The sequence below is a fragment of the Felis catus genome, chromosome D3 (assembly GCF_018350175.1).
Source record: "Felis catus isolate Fca126 chromosome D3, F.catus_Fca126_mat1.0, whole genome shotgun sequence".
NCBI lineage: Eukaryota > Metazoa > Chordata > Mammalia > Carnivora > Felidae > Felis > Felis catus.
In genome coordinates, this window is record NC_058379.1 from 4,802,230 (window position 1) to 4,816,500 (window position 14,271).

The 14,271-nt window shown below is 51.0% G+C and overlaps 1 protein-coding gene across 1 annotated transcript in view; it reads right to left on the reverse strand.

The window, feature by feature from the left end:
* TMEM132B (transmembrane protein 132B) overlaps nucleotides 1-14,271 on the reverse strand; it is a 373,840-nt gene that overhangs the window by 37,959 nt on the left and 321,610 nt on the right. The window contains exon 5 of the mRNA XM_023241277.2: nucleotides 8,480-8,623. Coding sequence (XP_023097045.2) covers nucleotides 8,480-8,623 — 144 coding nt within the window. The remainder of the gene's footprint in view (nucleotides 1-8,479; nucleotides 8,624-14,271) is intronic.

Here is a 14,271-nt window from a genome sequence, read left to right on the forward strand (position 1 = left end):
GTCTGAGAGCTTCTTGGAAGCCCATTGCAGCCCAGAGCCGACAAGGACCCTTTCAGGAGAAGTCAGAGCAGAGACTGTTCTGAGCCCACCGCCTCGTCGGCCCCTGGGGGGTCCTGACAGCGTCCCCCGTCCCACCCCCACCCGCGACCTGGGGTTGGGGGGCATCTTCCTCTCATTTACCTGCTGTCCCGGGGGCGGGAGGGTCAGACTGACAGCCCCCGGCAAGACGTGCTTACGGAGATCTTTCAACAGAATGACTTCCCAACACTTAAAAATCAAAACTCTTACCCAAAGGTCTGGACTTCCAGACACATCCGTCTTTAAGTCTGTCTACAGGCGAGCGAAGAAACGGGAAGAAATGTCCGTCCACGTTTTGGTGCGATGAATTTGGACACCCGGCGGGCTGACGTTTGCTCAAAACCCACCGAGCACAGCTCCTCGGTTTCGAGCTGTAAGATTCGGTGACGCCCACACCCACCGCGTGGGGTCGTGCGGGCCGGACTCTGCCTTCTCTGAAACCAGCAGAGCGGAGTCGGGCCCGGTGTCGTGTGTGCCTAAGACGTGTGCTGCTGTGGCTGTTCACTCTGATGGACCCTGGGGACAGGGACACCCGTGGGACACAGACCCTGCCCTCGACATGCACGAGGACGGACAGTGTGTAGAGTCCCGAATCCGTAATTATCCACGCAGGGACACACGGAGGTGAGGACCCGTGGGGGCACACGACGGCAGGAAGGAGGTGGCCGCACCGAGTCGGGGCCCCCAGAGGACACCGGGATGCCCACAGGCGCAGGGCTTGGGGAGCAGGTGCAGGGCTTGGGGAGCAGGTGCCAGGCACAGGGAACAGCAGCAGCACAGGGAGAAAACGTGCAGAACCACAGAGAGAAAGGCAGATGAGCTCCTGGATCCAACTTTGCCTGAAGTCACCTGGCTCTTTTAGCTGTACAAGTCAATACATTGCCCCTTTTGGGGCTTAAGACAGTGGATTTGGGTTTCTATTACTCACAACCAAATGAAAACAAACAAACAAAAACCTCACCAATGCAGGATTTCACCAGTACCTGCCCACTACCCCCGACCTACCACACCAGTCCAAACCAGCTCAGATGTGCTTCCCCAAAGCCCAAGATCAGGACACACCTACCTTCCCCTGGGTCCTCTCTATACAGCCAACCACTCAAGGAGCGTGGGCTCACACAGCCTCTGTAGGTGCTGCCTGACCCAGGAAAGACAGGTGCTCGATCAAAGCTGATATCCTCCAGAGGGGACATCGGGTTCTCTTTAGTGACCAGCTCCCCACACGTTGCTGAGCAAGCAGCAGAAAACTTAGTATTTTTTGCAGCACATCCACTGTCTTCCAATACCCCTCATAGACCAACTCTGGAAAGAAAATCCTTCCCTGGGGCAGAGAAGGCTTTACCATGTTAATGCCCTTTCCCGAAGCCTTTAGCATCTCCTTATTACAAGCCCAGCTGATACCAGAAGGCTGGAAACGTAATCATTGCAGCCAAAAGATGGAGGGCACCATCTTCAAGACCAGCATGAGTTTACATTTATTTCTCTCGAAGCGTGAGTCAGTTCCTCCCCCGCTGACGATGTATGGCTGGCTACTGTGGTTCCAGAGACCACAGTTCGTTGACAAACAGTACAGTCACCAACACATGAGAACATGACGCCATCACTGAGTCAGGAGGACAGATAATCCAAAGATTAAGTCATAATTACAACATGGAAACTGCATTTTCTTCCTTCTTCTGTAGAACTTCAAAAGAAACTTCGGGAAGAAAAGAAAACATATCGTAGTGGGCAGCGTAGAGACCCTCCCCGGATGTGCCCGTGCCCTAGTCTCCAGAACCTGTGAATACATTGCCTTGCATGGTGTAGGGGGTTGACCTGTGGCCCAAAGTGGTATGTCCAGGGTTCGAGCCCCTGCTACCTGTGAATGTGATCTTATCTGGAAACGGGGTCTTGTAAGCACGTAAGCACTGATCTTGAGACAAGATCACTCTGAATTAGGGTGGCTACTAAATCCCCTGACAAGTGTCCTTGTAAAAGAAAAAGGTCATACGGAGACACAAGGGCAAGACCGAGCAAAGATGGAGGGGCTGGAGGGACGCAGCCACGGGCAAAGGACACCTGCAGCCACCAGGAGCAGGACGAGGCAGGAAGGATCCTTCCCCAGAGCTTCTGGAGGGAGTCGAGCCCGGCCAATAGGTTGATTTCAGACTTCTGGCCTCCAGATCTGGGAGAAAATAAATGTATGATCTTTTGTGGTCTTTTCTTCAATGTGTATTTTTATTTTTGAGAGAGAGAGAGAGACAGCGAGAGTGGGGGAGGGACAGAGAGAAAGGGGGACACGGAGGATCCGAAGCGGGCTCCGCGCTGACAGCCGCGAGCTCAGTGCGGGGCTCGAACACACAAACCGTGAGATCGTGATCTGAGCCAAAGTTGGACGCTCAACCGACTGAGCCACCCAGGCGCCCCTAAATGTATATTGTTTGAACTTCAGAGTTGGTGGGAACTTGTTACGGCAGCTCTAAAAAACTAATATACGGGGCAAAGGTAGTTGAGATAAGCATTTGAGATGAAACGAGTATCCTGGGTTATCCAGGTGGGCCTAATTACACCCAAATCACAAAGGTCCTTAGTAAAGACAGGCAGGAGGGTGGGAGTCAGAAACACAATGACAGAACCAGGGGTGAGAGAGGGAGAGAGAGGGAGAGAGAGATTTAAAGATGCTACGACAGCTGACTTGAAGATGGTGTGGAGGGGCCACGGCCAAGAATGCAGGTGCCTCTAGAAGGCGGAGAAGCCAAGGAACAGAAACACAGCCCCACTGACCCATTTCATTCATTCATTCATTCATTCATTTGTTTATTTATAAAATCTTGTTATTATTTATTTATTTTGAGAGAGAGAGAAAGCATGAGCTGGGGAGGGGCAGAAAGAGAGGGAGAGAGAGGATCCCAAGGAGGTTCCGTGCTATCAGCGCAGAGCCTGACCTGGGGCTCGATCCCACGAACCGTGAGATCGTGACCTGAGCCAAAACCAAGAGACGGACGTTCAACCAACTGAGTCACCCAGGTGCCCCCCTCACTAACCCATTTTAGACCCCTGACATCCAGTATGACATCGTAACAAATGTGCACTGGTTGAAGCTACTAAGGTGACGGTAGTTTGTTATAGCAGCAAGAGGAAACTAATCTAGCAACTTCCAGGGGGTGAACATGAAAAGGAAAGTCTTTGGCAAATTCAGGAAAAGTCCATTAGCACAGATTTCCGGATGAGAAAGCCACGGAATGATGCTTTGCTCCTGGCTCGCAGGAGGGCTCCCCTGCCCTATGCAACGTCCCAGGTGAACTGAAGGGGACTGTGTCCCTACGTTCACTGCCCAGGGAGCTCCTCACCCGTCTACGTGATGGTTCCTCGTGTATACACGCACAATAGTAGTGTCACCTACCTTGAAGGCTTCTTGTGAAAACTAGATGGGCCAACATTTCTAACGTCCTCATTCTAACAGGACCTGTCGCCTACTACGTTCCCAACACAGGCTAACTATTAATACCAGTAGCTCGACTGTCCGTCCCCGGCGACAGAATTCATTCATGCGCGTTCCACCTTCCTACCTCCCAAAGCTCTTTATGCACTGCCCCCACGCTGATCATTGGTAAGTACTCCTGGAACAAGAGCCTCCCCCTGAGAACCCAAGAAGGCTTGGATCACTGTGCCCGGGCCAGGTCATTACCCAATGCCACGTCCCTTTGACTGCGGGAAGCCTCCGCCCTCCCTTTCAAGATTTCCAGGAAGAGGAAATTCAATGGAGATGTTCCGATAAAGACGAGGCAGGCACCCACTCTCGCCTCACAGACAGGTCCATCTCAGGGAAGGCCTAGCATTCGTTCATCCTTCGTTCGTTAATACACTCGACAAATATTTATTGAGCCCCCACTGTGTTCCAGATTCTGCACAGGACTGGGGAAAGCACCGTTACCAAAACAGAGCCATGGACTCTGTAGACCTCGCAATCAAGGAGGGGCTAAAATATAAAATATGCAGATATGAATATGGATGTTGGTATTTTAGATATAACATTCACTGATTGATCTATTGCAGACCAAGCATCACGTGGCTTCCTTTAGATATACACTCTTATTTAATCATCCCCCAAACTCCATCTTGGGATTCTATCATGCACAGATTTGAAAAGCAAGAATTCAATTATATGTGCTTGGAATAACTGGAGGTTGCTATCTGACCACACTTGCATCAGAAGACATAAGAGGAGGATAAAAGAGAGACACATATCTTACCATCAACTCTGCTCAAATCTAACTTACGTAGATACCCCCAACATTCCCTTCAATACGAACTATGCCCGATAATGCCCCCCAAAAATTTGGCCACAGCTCAAATGCAAGGAGACATTTATTCAAAAAAATATCAACTGTCTTGGGGCACCTGGGTGGCCCAGTCGGTTAAACATCCGACTCTGGCTCAGGTCATGATCTCACAGTTCGTGAGTTCGAGCCCCATGTCAGGCTCTGTGCTGACAGCTCGGAGCCTGGAGCCTGCTTGGGATTCTGTGTCTCCCTCTCTCTCTCTGCCTCTACCCTGCTCATGCTCGCTCGCTCTCTCTCTCTCTCTCTCTCTCTCTCTCTCAAAATAAATAAACTTGAAAAAATATTTTTTTTAATTAAAAATAAAATACATCAACTATCTTTCAGACTTTGTGAACCCAGGTTTTCTGTCAAGGATTTTCAAGGATTACTTTGATTACCGTTTGTTCTGACCTACACGCTGACTTTAGAACAAATCCCTGCAGAAGATCCCAAACTGTATCATTATCGTCCTCTTTTTACAGATCAGGACGCTGGGCTCAGAGATGTTAAGCAGTTTGTCCAAGGTCAAGTAGAGAGGAAGGTGGAGTCGGGATTTGAGCGGACATCGTCGGACTGAAATCTTGACCAGAGGATTCCCTGCGTCTGACTTCTTTGTCTTTCGACTGAGCTAGAACGGCTTCCTTTTGATTTCCACTCTGGGGACTTAAACGGCACTCTGGGGACTTAAATGTGCTCTGTCTCCCGAACGGTGGCCCCTGGAAGGCTTAGAGAGAGCTGTCCTGTGTCCCTCTTCACCCCACCCCTGTCCCTTTCCTTCTCACCAGGCCCCACGCTCACACGGGCTCCGACCACCCCTCTGTCACCGACACCCGGTACCCCCCCCCCCCAACACCCTTGAGCAGAATACAGTCCAGCGTCCAGTGCTGCCCCCCCGCCTAGAAAAGACACAAGATTCCGGTCAGGGTGACTGAGTGAGATCAGCATTTGTGGCTGACTTTTTATAGAATCCAGGGCACGAGAAATGCCTCACTTTCCCCCGAAATGTGCTTTCAGAAAACCAGCAGCAAGAGGGCGACGAGAAACGACAAATGCCCCTCCAGCCTCCGTGGGGGAGCGAGAGGGGGTGGGGGGGCAGTCGTGATTTGGAGGGCCCAGCTCCAGGTGGGGGTCCCAGGAAGCAACGTGGGCAGACGGCTACCTAACCTTTTGACTTCATAACGAGCTGGAAACCAGATTTCTATGTGAATTTGACAATTTTTACAGGATGGCAAAATTTGGATATTACTCTCTCTCTCTCTCTCTCTCTCTCTCTCTCTCTCTCTCTCTCTATTATTAAGACGCATCCTCTACTGTGTGTGGATTTTTACATAGAAGTTCTCAACGTAAAATTTATCCCTCCCAATCTTGCCAAATTTGGCCAAGCTTCCAGCCTTTCAAAGTCATTTGTGTCCTCGGTTTCTGTCCCTCCAACATCATTGAATCCCAAGTCAAAGAAGCCAATCTGTTTACAATGTACGTCTTCCTAAATTTATACTTTTTCCCTTATTACCTAAATCACGGTCCCAATGCAGAGAGTTTCCAAGGCACAAAGATCTTTGGTGAGCCCTGCAAGATTCTCCCTGGGGATCATAGTGTTTTCTGCAACCGTAGAGGCTAGGGGGTCTCCCCAAGGGGTGCTAACAAATGTGTCCCGTGTTTGGGAAATGCCCCTGGGATGACACTGAGGCCAGGGCACAACTCTGCAGGTGACACTGTTCATCTCAGACTTGAGGCGACATTTCCTACAAATAGTGACACTAAACCCATGACAAACGCATCACATCCAACTCATTAATACCCCTCCCTTGATTCCAGCCCCCGGATTTGCAACAGAGCCCGGGCTCCCCTAGAAAAGTCTCAAAAGCAGCTCCAAGCTGGATGGTCTGTTCACTCTGGTTTGTTCTTCTTAAGATCAGGTCATAATTTGCTGGAAGAGAGCTCCAACTTCATGGGGCCATGGAGAGTGACAGCTAAGTTAAAAACAAACACAAAACCAAAAAAATCCAAAAAACAAAAAAAAAACACCCAAACTACTGTCTTCCAAAGCAATTTATCAGGCTGGGCAGAAGATATTTCTAGGTTACCTCTGCGAAGGGGAAACAAAGCAAAGGCCATACTCCAAGGCGGCAGAGGAGGGAGCCCACCCTGGGAAGCTCCCCCAGGCTCTCGGGAAGGAACACACATCTAGGGGCTGCAGACACAGGCCATTTGTTTGGGCCACCATCACCCAGACGCCAGCTCCATATGCCACGGCCCCATGTCTCCCTCTGGAATGACATGGGAACAGTAAATAAAGTGCACTGTCAAAGGCAATCAAGGGCGATGCACCATCAGAATTTCTCATTCCGTGCAGATGAGCTCGTAGGACTTGGCTCAGATCTTCCTAAACTGTGAATACAGAAGGCCTTAGATTTGTTTAATCAGACCTGCCCACAGAGTACAAGGCCCGCCAGGAGCCCTGGGGCAAGGCGGCGTGTGCTTTGAAGCTAATCCCCTTTCTGTCTCCAGGGAGAATTAGCATTCCAAGCCCAGGAAGCAGGCTGTGCCAAATTTGCGTTTCCTAAGGATTAACTTTTTTTTTTTTTTAATTAGGGCTCACAGACACATCAAATCTTCTTTATCAAAACCATCTCAGGCCTTGAGGCACAGCCTCCTGGAGGTCACTTCCACCCGGTGAGAAGCTGGAGGCCTCTCTGTCCACCGCAAAGTTCTTCAGCCTGGGACCAAGTTTCATCTAACCTCTAAACAGGAACCTGTGACAGGCGAGGAAAGGCAGGACTCCATGCCTCGGTTTTCTAAAATGAATGAATGGACGGGCCCCGGGGGCTCCCTTAGCCAGTTAACGGAGAAAGGACCCTTCTGAAGTTTTAAGTCTTTTCTCCATGAATCGTCTGCTGCAAAAGGCAATGGCCAACCAGTGTGCCAAGAAAAAAAACCGGCAGAAACTCTAAATTTGGTGCTTCAACCAGACCCCTGCAAAGAACATGAAATAAACCACGGGCTGATCCCTGGCTGAATTTGGAGTCAGAAACACAGCTAATTAGAACGAAGAATCCAGAGGAAATGCCCCATGGCCAGATCACTCAAGCCATGAGCTGGAGCCCACTGGTGCTCAAGTTACATTAGGAGGCACTTGGAGGGACTTTTATTTTAATGTATGTTAACAAAAAAATCAGTACGTCAAGATCGTGGATGGTAGTGTCTTCATGATGAGGTCCCGGGGCATATGGGTTATTTTAAATAAAAGTTACTTAAGAGACAGGCTGTATAAGGACACTCAGCTCCTCCCCTCTCTGACCCTAAAGAGCTCAAGTGAAAGGTACCCTCCCTGCGTCAGCAGGTAAAGAGACATCCTCATCACGGAGCTTGGAAATTTAGAGAAAGTCGTAACACAAGAAAGCAGTATAAACATCCCTTGTTTCTTTCTGCTCATTTGCCGCCCCAGCCCTCATTCTTGACCGAATTCCTTACCACGTGCTTAGCTGAGCTGTCTGGTAGAATTCCTTATTCGCTGAAGCCCCCAAAGTTAAGTTTTCTCTGTCCTGTCAAATCCTCACAGGTTCATTGCCTTTTTGTCTAAAAAAGGACAAAACCTGCCTGCCTTGGTCGTTCCTTTATGCCTCGATTTCATGATTGGGCCTCTGTGCCCACGTGAAAAAACTTTGTTTTTTTCCCCTCCTGTTGGTCTGTCTCATGTCAATTTAATTCTCAGTCCAGCTGGAAGAATCTGTAGGGTAGAGGAAGAATTTTTCCTTCCCCTCAGAGGCTAAATTAGTATTTAACTTTGAAAAAGTGGGACAGTTAAAGAAAATACAGAGTAAACAATGTTATTTACACAAGAAGTTGGCAAACATTGAGATGACATGTGGATTGCTAAAATTAGGGAAATTTTGTCCTATGAACAAAAGGAGAGGAAGAAAATTATTTCTGCTCCAGATGCCGGGGGTCCCCAGTCCGGGAGGGAAACAGCGCACCTGCACGGCCCCTCCAGATCCAGCCAGGCCCCCACTCCTCAGTGTGGTCACCCTGGCGCCAGCCCCACGGGACCCTGGGACAGGGGGAGGGGCCCCCCAGAGGCCCAGCGGGGAGGCCCCTCGTACCTTAATGACGTCTTCATCCGCAGACCTGCACTCCACAGCCGCGGACACGTCCACCACGGAGCCGTCCTCCTGAATGGCCACGACCTTGACGGGAACCGAGACGGCCTTCCCGGTGAGGACGGCTGTGTTCAGCACCTCCGTGTCCTGCGCGGGAGAGCAGAGGGCGCAGGTCACACACAGGGGAGCCCGTGAGCAGGCCACTGCCACCGTCCCTCTCCCCCCGCCATTGAGACTCCGTCTGCCTGGACCCAGTGCGGAGGCCCCGTGGCTCGGCAGTTCTGGGAAGCCGGGGACAGTGCATCCTAAGTTGAGCTCCCAGAGCCCGACAGCCGCACTCCCTCCTCCGCCCCCAGGGACAGGGGCATGGTCACCCCTCCCAGGACCCTTCCTGCCACCAGCCCCCTCGCTCCAGCTTGCGGCCGGGCTCCCACACCACACGGGGTGCTCTCCAACAGTCCCCAGATCTCCGCTCCAGGGTCACTCGGCGGGCGGCCGCCTGTCCTCCCAGCTCATTAACACCGTGAACGCGGCCCTTGCTGTAGTTTCAAATTAAGACCGGTAACTGGGGCGCCTGGCGGTTCAGCCGGTTAAGCGGCCAGTGTTGGCTCGGGTCACGATCTCACAGCCTCACATCGGGCTCTGTGCTGTCAGCGTAGAGCCCGCTTTGGATCCTCTCTCTCCCTCTCTGCTCCTCCCCCACTAGCTCACTCGCACGCGCTCTCTCTCTCTTTCTCCCAAAAAGACACATTTAGAAAAAAGATTCTTTACAAAAAAGAAGAAGAAGAAGAAGAAGAAGAAGAAGAAGAAGAAGAAGAAGAAGAAGAGGAGGAGGAGGAGGAGGAGGAGGAAGAAGAGGAGGAAGAAGAGGAGGAGGAGGAGGAGGAGGAGGAGGAGGAAGAAGAGGAGGAAGAAGAGGAGGAGGAGGAGGAGGAGGAGGAGGAGGAAGAAGAGGAGGAAGAAGAGGAGGAGGAGGAGGAGGAGGAGGAGGAAAGTAACCACACACAGAACAAGGAGAACCCGTCGCGGAAAAGCAACCTCTGCCTTCCGGAGCCGACCGCCAGCCCCCTTCCTCCCCCAGGCCCCCCAGTCACCAGGGTCCCCTCCAAGCCCAGGGATCCGCGGGCGCCACGGCAGTGTCTGTCTTCCGCTGCTGATCCCCGGGGTCCCGCGGGGGCCACCTTCGGGACTTCTCCCCCGCCTGCCACCTTCTTGCTGCCCCCACAACCACCGCCACGGAGACCCTGTCCTGCCGTGTGGACAGCCACCACGGCTGCCCACCCACCTCCCGTGTCCACGCCCCCCACGATAGTTGAAGAGCGTCCTTTGTATCGCAACGGAACTCGCAGCGTTTCTCCCCTAGGTTGCAACTCTTGGAAAGCCTCCTGCCGTTTGTTCTTAAGATTAAGTCCACATTCGTGGCCTGCGGCCATCTGACCCTGACCCCGCCTCCGGCTCTCTTGCCCCCCCCCACTGTCCCTCCCACGGGAGCCCCCCAGACCTCTCCCCAGTCCTCACCCTCACCCCCGCTCGCAGCCACGCAGAGCCCTCACCACACCCGCGCATCTCAGCCTCCACACCCGCTTCTTGGGGGGAACGGGGCTCCTCTGCCCGCCACAGTGTAGACGGCGCGCCCAGTCTGCCCTGCGGGAACCCACCCCCGATGCTCACCCGTGTTCATCTGGTGCTTGTGTTTCCATGTCTAACTACTCATCAGACCGTAGACTCCCCAAGGTCTCGGCCCCCTTTGTTCTGACCTCGTCACATCCCCGGAACCGGGGACGGAACCTGGTGCGTGGGAAGCTGTGCGGGGGGAGGTCTCGCGCACAGGCTCCGGGACTGGACGGTCTGGCTTTGGGCCTGGCTCGGCCCCCCGTGTCAGTGGATCCCAAGTCCCAGAAGGTCCGACTCAAGTGAAAGAACCCATCGCGGGTTCGACTGCACCTGTCGCACGACCGGACTCTGGAGGCTCCGGCCGCCGACCCTGGTCCAGTGACCCCGCGAGGCCAGGGCTACTTCTCTGCTGTTCTCCCGGCCACTCCCTCAAGCGAGCCAGACGGCGCCCGTCACACCGGCCATCTGTCCGCTGTCTCAGCAGGGGGAGGCAGGCTGGGGGAAGAGTGCACCCGCTCGTCCTCGCCGGGAAGTCCAAGCCTTGTCGCACGGGGAGCCACCTGCGGAGGCGGCTGGCAGAGCGGGCGTCCCTAGTGAAGCCGGCGGTGGAGTGCGGGCGTGCAAACGGCTTTCACAGTCCGTTCCCGGGTCCGCCACAAGGCACTTCCCTCCCCCCGCGCCCGAGTTCCCTGATGTGGGACGCGGGGAGAACAAAGGTACCCACCGCGTGGTGACCTCGTGAAGGCTTAACGAGACTCTCTACGTACAGAGCTCAGAACGGAATTGGCAGAAAATGAACAAGGGCTGCATCCATGCAGCTACTGCAGCCGATGCTATGAAAGGTTTGCTCCAGGAGTGAAGTAAAGAGCCACCAGGCAGGTCCACAAAGGGACTCTGGGAAAGACACTCCTTCCACACGCGTCCGAAGAGTGAAAGTCAACTAGAGAAGCCGGTGGAAGCCGGGCAAAATGCCGCTCAGCAGCGAGGTCCCCCGAACGACACGGTCGCCTCCACCAGACTCTACCCAACGGATAATTGCTTCACATTCTCTTCTCACTCTTGGATCCCCTAGTCTCAGCTCAAGCACTAAGTGGGTCCTGTACCTGATTTTCAAAATGACCCCCTCATTATCCACCTTAAAACTGAAGATCAGTAAGAGGTGGAATCAATGAGTAATAAATAATAAAAATAATAATAATAATAATTAATAGGCAGTACTCTAAGTACTTTGCATGTAATTAATTGCTTGTTCAGCTTACTCCACAACCCTTCCAAGATAGTTCCTACTATTATTCCCGGTTCATAGATGATTTGTTATTCACCGAAATTAAACCTGAAAATAATAGCTACTCATCAATAAAAAAAGGCAACTTTGTAGTGAGTATTTGTAAACAGTGCCAGCCCAATCTAAGAAAGATGAAAAAAAATAAGTTGGTGTTTGGTTTTACGTATGTCCTCTCCCCCGGACGGACTCTCAAGGAGTTCCGTCCAAAACCACATAACTACAGTCCATGTATCTGAATATTCCATTCTCCCCAGGGACATGAACTATATGCACCTTTATATTTCAGGTGTACATCAAGGACAGGAAGCAGGAAGCACTGCAGATATTGAGACGAGAACTCACCAAAGGTGGGACAGTGGTGTGGGTGTGGACGAAATCACCATGGGTCCAAAGATGAGGGACGGTGTCGTGATTCCAGAACACACGGCTAGGTTCTGCTCCTAACGCAATTGGGAAACTCGATACGGGGGTGTTGGCCGTGTGTAACGGGCAGGCATGAATTCTGCCTGATGAGAGTTCACGGACGCTGAAAAATCCACCCAACTCTCTGTTTGAAATGACAACGTTTTGTTTTTCCTCCGGGTATCATCCTACTCTGCTACCAATGAATGTGGCTTAGGTGGTGCTGACCCCAGACCACTGAGTCAGGCTCCACAGAGGAGCACACACACCAAACGTGGCCCCTCGAGGAGACTGATTCAAGCGAAAGGCAGACAAAGGAAATCAAAGACAAGAGCAGGACAGGACAGATTCCTGGAAGGTTTCTGAGTTTCTGAATCCAGACACATCGGTGTCCGCTATCTTTGGAAATTTAGATATACATAAAAAAACTTTTACTTAAGCCTATTTTATTTTCTTAATTTTAAAAAAATGTTCATTATTTATTTTGGAGAAAGAGAGAGAGAGAGAGAGAGAGTGGGGGAGAGAGAGAATCCCAAGAAGGCTCCGCACCCTCAGCGTAGAGCCCGACGCAGGATCCGAACCCACGAACCCCAGCCGAAATCAAGAGTCAGACACTTAACCGACCGAACCACCCAGGCGCCCCAAGCTGATGTTAATTGTAAGCCAATTTACACCTGAAAGTCTTAAGCAACATGCGAGGCTCTAAAATGAGCGCCCATCTCTACTCTGTAGAAACTCACAGGCTTCAAGAAGACACCACCACAATTTTATCAAACTGAGTTTCAAGGCAGGTGACTTTATTTCTCGTAACAACCAATCCCCACTGATCCAAGCTTGTGCTTTGATCCCAAATACCTTTGCAACCATGTTTCTTCCCGTAGTTTTGCACGTGTGGCTGAGATTTTTGCAACCGTGTTTTCCAGTGGCCATCAATAGCCTCCCCCAAATCCCAAGGGCAATCCTACCTGCCTCTGACACAATAAGAAAGCAATTTAATCTTGTGAAATATTACATCTAAATCATCCCCTGTTGCCACAGACTGCTAAAAATCCACCATCTATCAAAATACAACTCTTTTATTCTGCTATTTGTGCAAGCTCTAGGTTTTATGCCTCGAAAACATATTTATATTCCTTTATGAAGATGAGTTTCCATTAATGTTGCACACCACGGCAGCGTCAGTGAAAATGGCAGAGTAAGGACATCCACAAATTCTCTCCATAAAGCCAGGAGAAAACTGGCCAAAAAAAAAGAGAAAAAGTCAAAATCAATTTTTTTACAACTCTGGAAATAAAGGCTATGGAACCAGGAGAGCATGTATTCAAGAAAAATAGCTAAATCTTGGTTAAAAAAGAGCGAAGTTTGTGGCATTTTTACTTGACTTATTCCCATCCCCTACTTCCCAGCTCCGTAGTAGCTTTAAAAAAAATTACAGCTCACTGTCAACAATAAAAACTCCTGGGTTCGCAGGACAAAAGCCACTGGAGAGAGCAAATCAGCACTGGGGAGCCTTCAGACCCTAATTCCCAAAGAACTGCCGTTATTGGACTTGTCTGATAGCTCCCTGGAAGATCCCACTTACAAGGCTGTCAGTATTTGACTCGCTCTGAGTTCACCCAGTGTGACAAGCTTTATCCCTAGAGGTATTTGTTCAAAGCCATTGTCGGCAATTGTTTAACTTCATAGCCGCCTGGAGGCACTGAATAAAGTTTGGTGCAAAAAAAAAAAAAAAAAAAATAGACCAACCCAAAAGCTTAAGAGGAAAATATGAGGAACAAGATATCCAGAGATACTTTGGAAAGCTAATGCCTATCCCGGGGAGCCTGCAGGACTATGCTTATACGTAGGGCTGTGTGTACGTCCTGGGCTGTGTTCACACTCAAAAAAGACCTGAGAAGGCTCTAAGCTCTCACCACGGGTTGACTTGGAGGTTCTGGTAAAGCAGGAAGTGAAAGCTGAGGCAGGGCTGTCAAATGCCTGGCTGGTATTGAAACTGTGTCCCAACACACACAAAGAGACTCTCAGTAAAGACTGGGGCACGTACTGATTCCAAGTGTCTAGGGCAATCTCTACAATCACGGGCTGACCCCCAAGCTGGCCAAACCAAGACTGCAGTGACCACACACAGCAAAAAATAGAGTCTACAGACTTACTTCCTAAAAGTCACTAAATAACCCAACTTACTACTACAATAAACAACAATGAAAACCCAAGGAAAACGAGATAACTTAATTTCAGAGTTGGTACAGGACATTATTTGAAATTTGCCCTTTTCAACAACAACAAAAAAGGATGGCCCAGTCACAAGACGAAAAGCAATCAAGAAGAACTGTGGTTGGGGTGCCTGGGTCGCTCAGTCAGTTAAGCGTCCAACTTCAGCTCGGGTTGTGATCTCGAGGTTCATGAGTTTGAGCCCCGTGTCGGGTTCAGTGCTGATAGCTCAGAGCCTGGAGCCTGCTTCGGATTCTGTGTCTCCCTCTCTCTCTGCTCCTCC